The sequence below is a fragment of the Apis mellifera genome, linkage group LG11 (assembly GCF_003254395.2).
Source record: "Apis mellifera strain DH4 linkage group LG11, Amel_HAv3.1, whole genome shotgun sequence".
Lineage (NCBI taxonomy): Eukaryota > Metazoa > Arthropoda > Insecta > Hymenoptera > Apidae > Apis > Apis mellifera.
This window is the reverse complement of record NC_037648.1, coordinates 15,253,718-15,268,517: the sequence shown is the minus strand read 5'-3', so window position 1 is coordinate 15,268,517 and position 14,800 is coordinate 15,253,718. Positions and strand designations below refer to the sequence as shown.

The 14,800-nt window shown below is 33.7% G+C and overlaps 1 protein-coding gene across 1 annotated transcript in view; it reads right to left on the bottom strand.

Moving 5' to 3' along the window:
* Positions 1-8,707, bottom strand: part of LOC100820634 (potassium voltage-gated channel protein eag-like) — a 60,909-nt gene extending 52,202 nt beyond the window's left edge. The window contains 1 exon segment of the mRNA NM_001252019.1: positions 8,549-8,707. Within this exon segment, the coding sequence (NP_001238948.1) occupies positions 8,549-8,627 (79 nt within the window). The 5' untranslated portion in view covers positions 8,628-8,707.
* Positions 8,708-14,800: the final 6,093 nt, after the last annotated feature.

The window sequence follows — 14,800 nt, the reverse complement described above, 5'->3', positions numbered from 1 at the left end:
ATATTGTTATAAAAATATCTTTGGAAAAAATAAACCAAGAATTGTGAAGATAGAAATTTCGTTCTTTAAAATCAGATTGATTATTTTTTTTACAATATTAAATTTAAAATTTTTGAAATCAATTTTTTTATTTATATAACGTTTATTAAAATGAAAGTTGGCCTTATCTTTAAAGCGAAAACGGCGAAATATCGTTAAACTATTTTTCAATCGAAAAATGGTTCGATCCGAGTCGATGGAATACGATCTTCACCACGCCTAGAAGAACTGGGAGGAACGAAAATTTACATTGATCGACGTGCGAACCGTGTATATATTGCGATCGATATCACGTGCCAGTATTATAAGAATGGTGAGTGGGTGTGTTGTGGAAGGTGCATTAAGAGAGCAGCATCAACTGACATTGATACTAACGTGATTGACAAGATATTATTAACGAGAAACGAAATGAAAAATAATCTATAATATGATCTTCTTAAATTATTGAAATACCGAATATTCAATTATCCTATTATTATTATTCCAAGATTATTAATTTCTTGTATTTTGAAAATTATTTAAAAATTAAGAAATTAAAAAACTATTGGAACAGTTCTATTTACGAATAGTTTAATTGTTCTACGTTGAGAATTTAATTTTTTTAAAAATTTATAAAAACAAGAAATTAGAAAATTACTAGGTTAAGTTAGGTTAGATTGTCGATGTTTAACAATGTCATTCTATTTGCAAAAATAATCCAATTCTTTTATATACAAGAATTCCTTATATTTTGAAAATTATTTAAAATAATGTTAAAAAGTTATTAGCTTTTATTATTATTTAGAATATCAAAATAAAAACAAAAATTATGGAGATGGAAGAAAAACTTTCGAACGATACTTTCAACAATTCTCAAAATATTAAGCTGGATCTATTTATCTTCATAATTAAATCGAAAAAAGGATGAAAAACTTTGAAACAATATTTCCTAGAATGCTAACCGCACGAACTTTCTGTTTCTCAAAAAAACAATCGAACAAAGAAGTGAATACACATCGTTCAGCGCGAAAATTTCTTTAATAAACAAAAGAAAGAAAAAAAGATAGGGAGAAAAAAGAACCTTGTGTTTTTATCGGCATGAAATTCGACGGGGGAAAACGAATAGTTTTTATCGAAAATCGACATTCTAACAAATAACCGTTGCGAGGAAACAGGACTCCGTTGCCCTTTACCGTTCTAACGAATTCAGTTTCTCCATCCGAGTTGAAAATGTAAATTCTCGACGGTTCTTCAATTTTTTCGTAACACGTATAAAGTATTCCTACGATTTCCACGAGCCCCAAAGGCCCAATATTATTGCCCCAATGTTCCAATCAATTTTTCACATAGCCGCGTATTCCTTTCTCTCTTTCTTCCGTCTTCTCGAATTATTAAGCGTTCCGTGATGCCAACAACTGTGCAAACACTCGCGCATGGACGGTGGCGCCTTGCAAGAGAAGGAGGAGGAAAAGATAAGTTACAGCGAGGTTTCAAGATACGGACGCATTCGTACTCGTGGTAATTTTCCGCTATTTTTGCACGAGCCTCTCCTCTTCTTTCACTTTCTTTTCCACTCTCTTTATTTCCGGTTTCACGCGTTTTAAATCATACGGATCTGGTGCAAGAATAAAAATGAGGGAAAAAATCTAGAATGTTTATGTGGATTGATTCTAGAGTTCAAAAAAGAAGAATTTTTTGGTTGAGATTTATTTATTGAGTTGCAACAAGCAATTTAAGTTTCAAATATTATAATGCCATAATATTTTTGTATAAATATTTGTATATATAGTTATAATTTAATATATATATATATAGAACATAACCGGTTAAGAGGTTAATCGTCAATTGGAAAAGAAATTGTCGACAGATTCCAAAAATACCTGCAAGTTTATCGAGCCGATAAAGCATTATATACCTCTATTGAAAATTTCCTGTATCCCTCACAAAGGGATGAAAAGACTGAATACGCGCGGCATCCGCCTTCGCGAAAGGTCACCGATGCTGCGTTTCGATCGTATCCCTGAAAAATTACTAACCGTCCTCCGCGCAAATTCTATATAACATCGTATAACGATCGTATCGTCAATTTCTGCGTTGCGTTCTTCGTAAGTACGATAATAAAGATAACACAATATCGTCACAATATTGAGTGTGCTAGAGAGAAAAATCACGATTCTTCTTATATTTTGATACAAGAATAATGTTATTGGAAATTTATAATGTCCGTGAGCCCGTTGCTCTTTTAAACCAGAGGAGACAAAAGAATTTCGAAAATCTCGCGTTCATACGAATTCTTTTGATAACGAATATACTTTATGCATTCTGTTTCGATTGATCATTGTAGAATAATCCTCGCACTAAAAAAATACACTTATAAACACTAATAAATAAAGATCCTGAAGTAAAGCTTTGAAAAAGAGAAAAGTGTTATCGAATAACTGTTTAATTTAAAAACATACGTTGGCGTGTGCGAGATATTCGGAATGAGTCGGAGAAATTCGGGTGAGGTCGGAAAAGATCGTACGAAGACGAACGAAATCGACCGAAACTGAACGAAGTGTATCTCGCATAAAAATGAATTTGATTTCATTTCGACAATAATCGAATATAATTGATTTTAATAGTTAGATTGTGAATTCTTGAATCAATCGCGTCTTACGTTTCGCATGATACGTGTATCTTACGTATCTTTCGTTTATTTAGAAGGAGAGTATTCGATAGTATTAATAAAGGAAGGAGAAATTAATATGTCTGATCGCTAGGGTGTCTTTACAATCGTTTAACGCAACTATGAAAGTTTGTTGGAGATTCTTGTCCTCCTCGACAGCTTATTAATTCATTCTCACTTTAACAAGCTCTCGCCACTTATTCGCTCCATTCTACACGTTAATCACGCCTCGATGATAATTAACACGAGCATCGAACGATCAATCTTTCAGGCATCTCTTCGTACGATGTATTCTTTTCTTGATAATCGAATCTTTTCAATAAGTGATTCGCAAATTTATACCATTTTTGCGAGAAAAAGTCACTTTTTATCAAAAATATCATAGAAATTAATTCGAATAAAAATTTATCGTTCAAAGGTATTGTTAAAAAATGAATTTTTTCCTAGGTTTCCTAACCAAACTTTTCTACAGCATAAAAGAAAACTATGCTCGCAAGTTTTCAAACAACAAATATCAATTTCAATTTATTTGGAGAAAATCTTTTAATCCCTTATTTTTCACCAAAATTGAACATCAATTAATTATCCCAAGTTTCTTTGGATCTTAAATTCTCACTTTTAGCAATTTTTTCATCGCGCAAATTTCAGGTTGAAACTAATAAAAAAGTTTTACGAGAGAATTCCAATGATCCGTAACGATAAATAACAAAGTTCCAACCATTTTATAAATATCGAATATTGGATCAAATTTAAAGTATAATTTCTGCGTGTCTAAAATTAAAAAAAAAAAGAGAGATAAATATATCCAGATCAAACACCTTTGCTAGTTGAATTCAGAAAATTTAGAAAATTGATAAAATGATTATAAAATTATACTTAAGATATAATTAGTTACGATATGAAAAGGAAAAATCGAAAAGATCGAAAAGATAGAAAGATTTCGAGAAAGAAAAGAGAATCTCAATCGCGTTTAATTCTGGTGTTGATAATTAACGTCGTACGAGAAATTTCCTTTCAACGATCGAACCGGATCGTTCTTCGATGAAATATCCGGGCAATTAATTGCTCTCGACTCATTCAGTAACCCTGATTCTCCTTCGATGCGGATTAACCCAGCCTACAATTTTTTTTTTTTTTTTTTATTAAATCTAATGATTCAAAAAAAACGAAGAAAGAAATCATATCACGAATCAATTATTTTTATTAATATTTAGCGAAGGAATTGATTTATTTGAAACAATCCAATTAACACTAATTAAAAGAACATATTCTTTATCGCTGTTTATAAATTAAATCAAAACGGATAAGTATTAAAAAAAAAAGTGCAAAATCTCCTCGTTTAAAGAATATAATTATAAAATCGTTTGTTCCAAGAAAAGTAAGAAGGAGAAATTAAAAAACGGAAAAGAGGGGGGGGAGAGGAACGGAAGAAACAAACGAAGAGTTGATATATAACTCGGTTTCTTTCTTAGTGCCCTCTTCTCTACCGTTTCTCGTCCGTTTAGCGACATTGTTGAAAGGTTAATGGCCAATTGCCTGAAGAAGTCGAGCATACCTGCCCCCCCCCCCTCCCCTTCCTTCCCTTATGAGAGTCGCACAACCGTTTTTCCACGAGGACGAAAAACACCGCGAGAGCAGGCTACGTGACTGTTGTGACTCTTGACGAACTCTCTCTCTCGCTCTTTCGCTCTCTCTCCCCTCCCTCCCTCCCTCCCTCTCTCTCTCTCTCTCTCGCTCTCGTCGCTAGTTAATTTATTCTCGGCACGTTTGAATTGGAGGACGTAACAACCTGTGTATAAGGACCGCGGAAAGAAGTGCGAACGAGAGGGAAAGTGGTTTACGCTCTTGCGCGAGATAAAGTACGCCGATACTCCCGATATACTCTACGGACGAAAAACATTCGTCCGTGTTGGATTTTTTAGATTTTTTCAGATTTCGGATTTTTTTTACGAGAAAATTTAAATTTTTATTTGAAGGATTTTTTTTCAAACTAAAAAATATTTATTTTTTAAAAGCATTGATTCGCGATGCTGGAAAGCGTATCGTAGATAGATAGTGGATTTTTACGAAAAGAAAAATTATCATAATTTTTATCGGATTTTTTTAAAAAATATTATCGAGAAGAAATTTATTATTATTGATCCAAAATATCTCTCGCGATCAGATTTTTCAAATCTGCTTTCAAAACATTTTTTAAAACTTTGAATTATGTAGGGGAAAAATAATGGAATTTCTTCTCGATTCTTTCTAATCTTTTCCTTCAAATGTAAATAAAATCGAACAAAATTGCATTATTATTATTGCACATGTTATTTTAACAAGTAAAATTAAAGATAAAAAATTACTTAAATTTATTTCATTTCAACCATTAAAAAATTATTTCTTACATGTATAAGATTTTTGATGAGAAATTTTTATGAACACGTGACCAAAAAAATAAATAAATATTTATGTTGCATTTAAATTTTTAATTTATACAATTTTAAATAATTTTTAGATGTATAAATAAATAATTCCACCTCGATTATACATGTCAACACCTCACCTAGAACAATCGAAAATTGAACGTGTTGATCTCAGAACGGATCGAATGCGTTGACAACATGATTTCGAGTTTCGACCCAGTCCCAGTGGAAAAACTGTGGAGAATAGGTCGAAAGTCGGGCTTATGCCCCCAGCTCTGAGGAATGTTCGAAACCCTGTCTTTCCAGAAGTTGAATCGGCCAAGATTTTCGTTAAAAGAAATTTTCCAAGCCTTGTTTGAAAATTTAATAATAATTGATTATAATATAATTTAATAATAATAATTTAATAATAATAATGATATATAATAATAATTTAATAATAAACATGTGCAATATAATAATAATGCAATTTTGTTTAATTTTATTTACATTTGAAGGAAAAGATTAGGAAGCGAATGGATAATATTTCGAAATTTAAATGAAATTTATATATAAAGAGAATTATAAGAAAAAAAAAGTTGTAATTAAAATAGAAATCGCGAAAGAATTCGCGAGTGAAAGGGTCGAGACAAATTTGGAACAAAATTGGAGGATCGAAGAATTCTATTGGATTAAGAAAACTAAGACTAAACTTTTATTTGGAGGAACGAGGTGTCACGTGTATCGACCTAATAAAGGTAACGAAATACCGAAAGTTCAAAGTTACATAGCGGTGGGGCCAGCTGGCAAAAATTCTCAGAGATATCGATACCATTACCATTTCCGTAAGCCAAAGTCGTATCGAAATGGGACACTCTTTGATACGAGCCTCTGGAGGTACGTGGCACGGCCCTTACGGCCGCCCGATATTCTCTATCTTTGTCCCAAGGTGGAACGTTTGTCACCGATTGCGAAGAAATATCGAGAAACGATAGTAAAAAATCCCGAGAATCCAAGCTTTTAAAAATGGTGGTGATCGAGTGATTTCCGGTTTCATATGCGGGAACGAAAACGCCCCCAGAGATTAATTATACGAAAACTTGACGGGTATTCTACATTTCGAGTGGATAGAATTCCGACGGGTTCTTGATGAGCAGAGACGAGAACGTTTCAAATCGATTTGAAAGTAAAAAATTCTAATATGTCAAAGTTCTTAAATTACTTAAGTTTAAAAAGTCGGTTCTACGTATCGAAATTAAAAGTAAATGTTTAAACGTATAAAAAAATATTACAAGTTAGTGCAAGTTGACATCAGAGCCTGTACGCAGGCAACCAGTTTAACCGAAGATACTTTCTTGATACGAAGACAAAGAGATTCCAAATAATTTGAAAATAAAAATTTTGATACATCGAAATTTTTATATTACATCAGCTACGACAATTTTTAAAAGTTAATTCTATCGAAATTAATTGAAATTAATGTGAAAATTAGATTATAAAAATATCGGGTGCGATTTATTGTAAATTGATGCTAGAAACGCCTGCACGTAGGCAACCTGGCCGGCTAGTTACCAACGAGTAGTTACGCCTGAAATAAAGTCGACGCCGCATCGAATTTTGAATGATTTCTATATTCGCGCTCATTTATGTGAAACCACGCGATTATTTCATCGAGACTTGTTCTTATGCGTATGTTGCTATAATTTAATTCAGGTTCCAGACACAGTGTTCATATCCATGGATCTTGAGAATCTGAGATATGCTATTGGTTAATGGGTCAATGCCGTGGGCATTTACACTTGGTTTAACCCTTTTGCAACGGCTTATTCATCCTCGGTGACCTTTGACCACCGCCGATGAACCGTGGTCCGACAATTTTTTCCTCGCTGTCGAGGAAACTCTCGATCCTTCGAAGAAAATACTTTCCGAATATATTTCATAGAAATGAAATTGCACGTCGATTATTTCATTAAAAATATGAAAGATTCGATTCCGATAGAATCTTTTTATTCTATTCCATTAATTTTTTCGCTTAGACTCGACGCATATGACTTTTCGATCGTATTGTTCGCTGTTGTGAAAAGAATCATATCGAGATTATATACAAAAGACTTAATTTAATTCTGAGTTTCACTCTGTCATTCTACATTTTTTGACACGTATCGTGATTATTAACTCAAGATAGTGATAAAAGTTCATAGATAAAGTGAAATAAATAACTTTACAACATTAATCTTCCAATCAAAAAAATTCTGCTTGTTTATAATTGACAATCGTTTGAGCAGTGTTGTCCGATTATTCTATTTCACTCTGTCTCGATGTGTCCATCGTCGATCTTTGTCACTTTCTTCGACCAATAACAACAGTACGTGACGGCAGGAGAGGGGGAATAGAACGCACAGTTTGCCTAGCCATCTTGCTACGAACGGACGGTACACGTTACATTTTCAATTCGAGGAAAAATATATGATCGCAAAAAAAAGTCGGTCGTGTGCACTTTAAGTTTGAAGGAAGGCCAATTAACGCTCGGTTACTTCACACGTGTACCGTGAATCCAAACAAACGCGATAAAAGGCACAGAAACAGATATCGTAAAATACACGTTTCTCATCCAATTATATTAATTAAATATCCCTCGACGAGATAGAAAAGCGAACAACAACGATACAACAATCGTTCCGTGAACGATATTTGCGAATAATTTGGAAAAATCGTTCCTCCTTATTTATTATCCATTTCATTAACGAGTATAATTATAATTATATTTATTCTCGTTGCGTATATTGATATTTATCGCGTTTGGAATTAAATAGAGTATCATCGTTGTAATAATTTGAAACTCCCAAATGTAAACGACGTTGTTTTCTTGTTTATTAAAATTCATCGTACTAGCCGCGCGTGACTGCTCGATTCCTATCATCATCGAATAAACATCGAATAATCGTTGTTTCATCAATTGTATAAATAAGGATGCAAAAGTCAATAGACAAGATGTAAGTAATCATTTTACACAGGCTTATAGTATGTCCACTTTTCGACTACGGCCTCCGCGTGTATCAAAAGGGTTAAACCGTGTAACGAAGCGGAATCTACCATGGTCATCGCGAGTAATCTCGTTATACGGAGGTAACTTTTATCTCTCCACACTTGCCGCAGTTACGTAAAGTTATTAGCTTGACCTATTTCCGCAACGAGGAGAAACAGAGAGAGAGAGAGAGAGAGAGGAAGGAGAGAAGTACGAAAGAGCACGCACTCTTCACGAGAAAATCCCATAAATTCTTATGCAAAACCTCGAATGAGAATCGATTCGTCTCCATTTTCCTCTTCTCTTTCGCTTTTCTCCCCGCTCTCTGTTTCCTCCCTCCTATCCGTGTTCGATGAATCGACGAAGAAGAAAAAGACTCGGTTATGACTCGGTGGAATGATCGATCGATCGGAAAAAGAAACCAAGCAAAAGTCTCGTGTAGCAGTTACTCACGTTGACTGCTGCTCCGTCGTATGATGTTCTCGAGGAATGTGTTTTGCGGGGCGACCAGGCCCCTGCGCCCCCCTGGCATCCTTTCTTCCTTGAATGATCCCGGATCCTGGTCGCTGCGGCTATCAGGATCTCGTCCAGCCTCTGGCTACGACGAACACGTGCTGTTTTCCTCGCCTCATGTCCAACAACGACAACCTTCTTTCATCGATCACTCCCCCCTCCCCCCTCCCCCTCCCTTCTATCCTTCTTTTTTTATCCGCACAAATGCACACGCGCGACAACGTGGGGATGCACACGATCACTAACTGAATGTCATGATCCGAGGATAGTTCACCATTGTGGTATCGGCCGTAATATCACTTGTCGGCAGCGGTTTCACATCCGCCTGGAACTGGTCCAAACGAGAACAACCACTGTGGCGTTCTGCCGTCTTCCCTTACCAAACACACTGTACGATATATATCAAACGTCAACCAATTGTCCCGCGCACATTCGCGTTAATCCTTGCCGAGTTAGTTCGCACGATCTATATGGCGCGTGAACCGGGACCTTCGAACTCGTCACTCCACAGTCCTTCCACGATACTCTCTAGCGCGATGTCCAGTGTTTTCTCTCTTTCTCTCTCTCTCTCTCTCTATATATATATATATATATACACACATATAATACACGAATTATCAGATCGGATATCGCGGAAAGAAGATACGAGAAGGGAAAAGGAAAGAAAGGAAGGAAGGAAGAAAGAGAAAAATAGAAGAAAGAAGAAATACAACGGGTGGTAGAACGCGAATTATCCAGGAACGAATCTCGGACGATTTGAGGATCCGCCTGGTTTTAACCTAGACGTCTCTATCGTCACCTGAACACGAACGGTCCTCCGTTGGTCCAACGACCAGCGTTCACACACCTCCCCCAGCTTGTCGCGTGCTCCAGCTCCGCGTCCTTCGTGGATGTGGCCAGTGATGAAGGATGGGAAGCTGGCGTTGGGCCTCGGTGAAAGATCTTCCTCGCGGGCGAAGAGGGGGGTACGGGTGGGGAGGTGGGGGAGGGCGATGATCCGGATTTATCGAGGCACCGACCACGACAACGATGGGCTCGCGGAAGTGTCCTCGGCTGGCGGACGCACGATCGATGACCCATCTAACCGCAGTCCTTCCAGGTGATCGCGCGCGCTATCACGGATACCCGACGGCAAGTAATTGGACGACTGCGCGCTACCTGCCACCTCGTTCTCCACATCCTCGGCGTCCTCCTCGGCGTCGGTGCAGCTCGTGCCCGCGGAGGAGGACATCCCTTAAACAGGGGAACGTAGTCGGATAAAAATTCTCGATCACATCTTCATCGTCCGATTTCACGATCGACGCGATCTTCCTTCGAGGGTAGCGGTGTCAACTTCGAGGATGATTCAAATTCGGAAAATTCGAATATCCAATGCGTGAAAATTTTTCTTCTGGGTAAAGATAATCTGCAATCAAAGAAAATAGACGATATTGTTATTTTGTTTAAAAAATATATATTATTGTTATTGGAAAAAGGTTAGAATTGCACTATTAAAAGAATTTTTTTTATCAATTGAAGGTATCGAATTATGAATTTGTAAAGTCGCGTTTACATGAAACGATATTGTTATTATATTTAAAAAAAATATATATGATTGTTATTGGAAAAAGGTTATAATTGCACTATTAAAAGAATTTTTCTTATTAATTGAAGATATCGTATTATGAATTTGTAAAGGCGCGTTTACACGAAACGATATTGTTATAAATAATAATATTGTTATTTTGTTTAAAAAAGAAATATTGTTATTTTGTTATTGGAAAAAGGTTATAATTGCACTATTAAAAAAATTTTTCTTACTAATTGAAGATATCGTATTATGAATTTGTAAAGTCGCATTTACACGAAACGATATTATTATAAATAATAATATTATTATTTTGTTTAAAAAAAAATACGATTGTTATTGAAAGAAGGTTAGAATTGCACTATTAAAAGAATTTTTCTTACTGATTGAAAATATTGTACTTTGAATTTGTAAAGTCGCGTTTACACGAAACGATATTGTTATATATAATAATATTGTTATTTTGTTTAAAAAAAAAATATTGTTATTTTATTATTGGAAAAAGGTTATAATTGCATTATTAAAAGATTAAACAATTTTTCTTGGAGATATCGTACTATAAATTTGTAAAGTCACGTTTACACGAAACGATATTGTTATAAATAATAATATTGTTATTTTGTTTAAAAAAAATACGATTGTTATTGAAAGAAGGTTAGAATTGCATTATTAAAAGATTAAACAATTTTTCTTGGAGATATTGTATTATGAATTTGTAAAGTCGCGTTTATACGAAATAATATTGTTATATAATAGATATTATATTTAAAAAAAAATACAATTGTTAATGGAAAAAGGTTAGAATTGCACTATTATACTATTAAAAGATTAAAGAATTTTTCTTGGAGATATCGTATAATATAAATTTGTAAAGTCACGTTTACACGAAACGATATTGTTATATATAATAGATATTACGTTTAAAAAAAAAATACGATTATTATTGGAAAAAGGTTAGAATTGCATTATTAAAAGATTAAACAATTTTTCTTGGAGATATTGTATTATGAATTTGTAAAGTCACGTTTACACGAAATGATATTGTTATATATAATAGATATTGTTACTATGTTTAAAAAAAAATACGATTGTTATTGGAAGAAGGTTAGAATTTTTCTTACCGATTGAAAATATCGTATTATGAATTTGTAAAGTCTTATTTACACGATATTGTTATTATGTTTGAAAAAAAATATAAGATTGTTAATGGAAGAAGGTTAGAATTGCACTATTAATTAAAACAATTTTTCTTACTGATTGAAGATATCGTATTATAAATTTGTAAAGTCGCGTTCACACGAAACAGCGATTTACGGGAAGGAGCAATGTAAAAATGCATCATGGTTGTTGTTTCTCAAGCTTTCAGAAAGACGAGAATAATTGGGTCGGAAGTATTTGATCGACGATAAAATTCTGTCCAGATACTGCACCATCGTGAAACGGTTTTAATGGTTGTCACACTCGAAACGAACGTAATAGGAAGGTTCTGTTTCCCTACTTTTTTTTTTATTCGATAATAAAATCCAACACGAAGAAAATGACACGTAACAAAGTGAATAAAAACTGTATAAAGTTTCAAATAACGAATTAATTTTATAAGTATCGATAATATTCAATGTGACGCCTTTGTTGAAAAAATCTCAAATTCCTAACCTATTTCTTTTCTATGACGATACGCAACATTTGGTAACAAAATGCAAGAAAAATATACATTTCCGATTGAAAAGACAAATAATAGGAATCGTATAATTCGATACTCTGGAAATTACACTCGAAAGCTCAACAAAAGATTGAAAACAATCATATTACAAATTTCTTTCAATCAACGTCTTTTTAATGATGTAACGTTTATTCACCGATCATTCTCGAAGCTAAAACGTTTTTCTAGTGCTCTCGAATCGATCGTACCTCTGAAATATTGAGGGTTTGTGGCCCACCATTTTCAGGTTAAAATGTTGAATCAGTTGAATTATTGAAAATTTTTGTTACGATACCTTCGAATTATCGAATTTTGTGCAGTGATGTGGCTTTCGTAAACGGTAATTACGTCGAATTGTTTCATGGCAATTGCTTTCCTTTATTTTCATACGTAAACAAATTTGCACAGCACGAACGTCACCTCGTCTTGCCCGCCATAATTAGTAATATTTGACAGACAGTGTGGCGCCACCGTCCGATTATCGATCAAGTATCGATAATTTAAACCATTGCCGACCGATATCGACTCTAGTAAGTTTGTTCTAACCTTAATGTGTAACACGCATAAAAAATTATTACAAAAAATTGTGTGATGTTAAAAGAAATGTGTATATAATTAAATTAGTACAATTACATTTAACGTTCTTTCGTTCTTTTCTTTTATTATTATTATATTAAAACGTTATCTCGAAATTTTTAACGATATTATATTTCAACTTGACAAACACCAAGGTTCGAGATTGAAATAAACGACAATAGTCTTACTACTTGTTATTGAAACGAGTGTTTCAAAGTGTTTCTTTTCTATCAAATGTCAATACAATCAAAGATTGAAAATAGAAAAGCAGGAGCAAGTGATTTTTCTCGAAAACGAACGTTTCTTTAATATTTCACGAACAATTGCAAGATATATCGAATGCAACTTGGCAAATTCGAGAGGAAGGATTTTTCAATCGTATCTCACGGAATGAAATTCGAACAGGCTCTCGCTCTCGGTCCACTCGAGGGAAAGATTACTTTTCCTCTTTTCGCGTCGCTGTCGCCATGCTAGATCCTTGCTCGGGTATCCTTTGTTCTTTCAATCCTGCTGTCATTCGGGATATCGATAGGACTCGTTTCGAAAATTGTTCCTATTAATATCTTTTCATACATTTCTCTTTCTATCCCTTTCGTTTCCAAAAATGATATATAACCTAACGTTAAAAAATCTTTTTTCTTCCAGTACTCGAGTCGAAATTAAGCTAATCCGCCATTAAATAAATAAATTGAGAACAGAGGGCATTCTATTCTCCATCGAATGACGAAAAAAAAAAGCAATAAAGGAGAAGACAAAGTGTCTCTAAGGTGACTCGACCGCCTAAAAGCAATTATTCTACACGTTTTTCAAGAATAGGTAGCCGTCCCCATGGGTTTTATCCGCGAGCAAAGAAAGCATCGAAGTAAAGAGAATCGATGATACCCTACCACAGAAGCAAGAAGTTGTGCGATCAGCCTGCAAGTAACCCGAGATAAGAATAAGGATCGTCCAGAGAATTGGTGAAACTATACGATTTTTCTCTCTCTCCCTACGATATACGGATTTCAAAGGAACGTTAATCCCCCTCCGTAAATTCATTCCTCCAAGATTCGGTCTCCTAATCTTTTTCTTAATTTTTATTCCATTTTTAGATCTTTTGAAGACGATCAATCTGATTCCTCGCCATGGATCTAAATTATCTGAAATCCAAATTATTCAAAGTGAAGGGAACGTTGAATGAACGAGGTATAATGTTAATTTTCGTATTTTTTTTAAAATTCTGAACGAAATTCTATCGTAAAAAGAATCTTTCGAAATTTTTCCCCTTCGAATAAACTTCTCTTGTTTGAATAATAATCAGTATTTAATTTACAGAAGATCAGAGGTATTTTCCGTCTGAGGGAATTATCAGAAATGAGACAATGGTTTCCCAATTTCCAGCAACAATTTTTTTAAAATTCTGGAGGAAATTCTATCTTAAGAAGGTAAAAAGAATCTTTCGAAATTTTTCTCCTTCGAATTTTTTCCCAATATGGATAATAATCGGTATTTAATTTACAGAAGATTAGAGCTATTTATTTTTTTAAAATTCTAAATGAAATTCTCTCATAAGAAGGTAAAAAGAATCTTTCAAAATTTTCTCTCTTCGAATAAACTTCCTTTGTATATAATAATAATCAGTATTTAATTTACAGAGATCAGAAGTATTTATTTTTTTAAAATTCTGGATGAAATTCTCTCATAAGAAGGTAAAAAGAATCTATCAAAATTTTTCCTCTTCAAATAAACTGTATAGATAATAATCGGTATTTAATTTACAGAAGATCAGACATATTTATTTTCTTAAAATTCTGGATGAAATTCTCTCATAAGAAGGTAAAAAGAATCAGAGGTATTTATTTTTCTAAAATTCTGGATGAAATTCTCTCATAAGAAGGTAAAAAGAATCTTTCAAAATTTTCCCCCTTCGAATAAACTTCTCTTGTTTGGATAATAATCAGTGTTTAATTTAGAAGATCAGAGGTATTTTTTGTCTGAGCGAACTATCAGAAGTGAGACAATAGTTTCCCATTTTCCAACAACGATTTTTTTAAAATTCTGGATGAAATTCTCTCATAAGAAGGTAAAAAGTATCTTTCAAAATTTTCTCCCTTCAAATAAACTTCCCTTATACATGATAATAATTAGTATTTAATTTACAGAAGATCAGAAGTATTTATTTTTTTAAAATTCTGAATGAAATTCTCTTATAAGAAGGTAAAAAGAATCTATCAAAATTTTTCCTCTTCAAATAAACTGTATAGATAATAATCGGTATTTAATTTGCAGAGATTGGAGGTATTTATTTTTTTAAAATTCTGGATGAAATTCTCTCATAAGAAGATAAAAAAAATCAGAGGTATTTATTTTT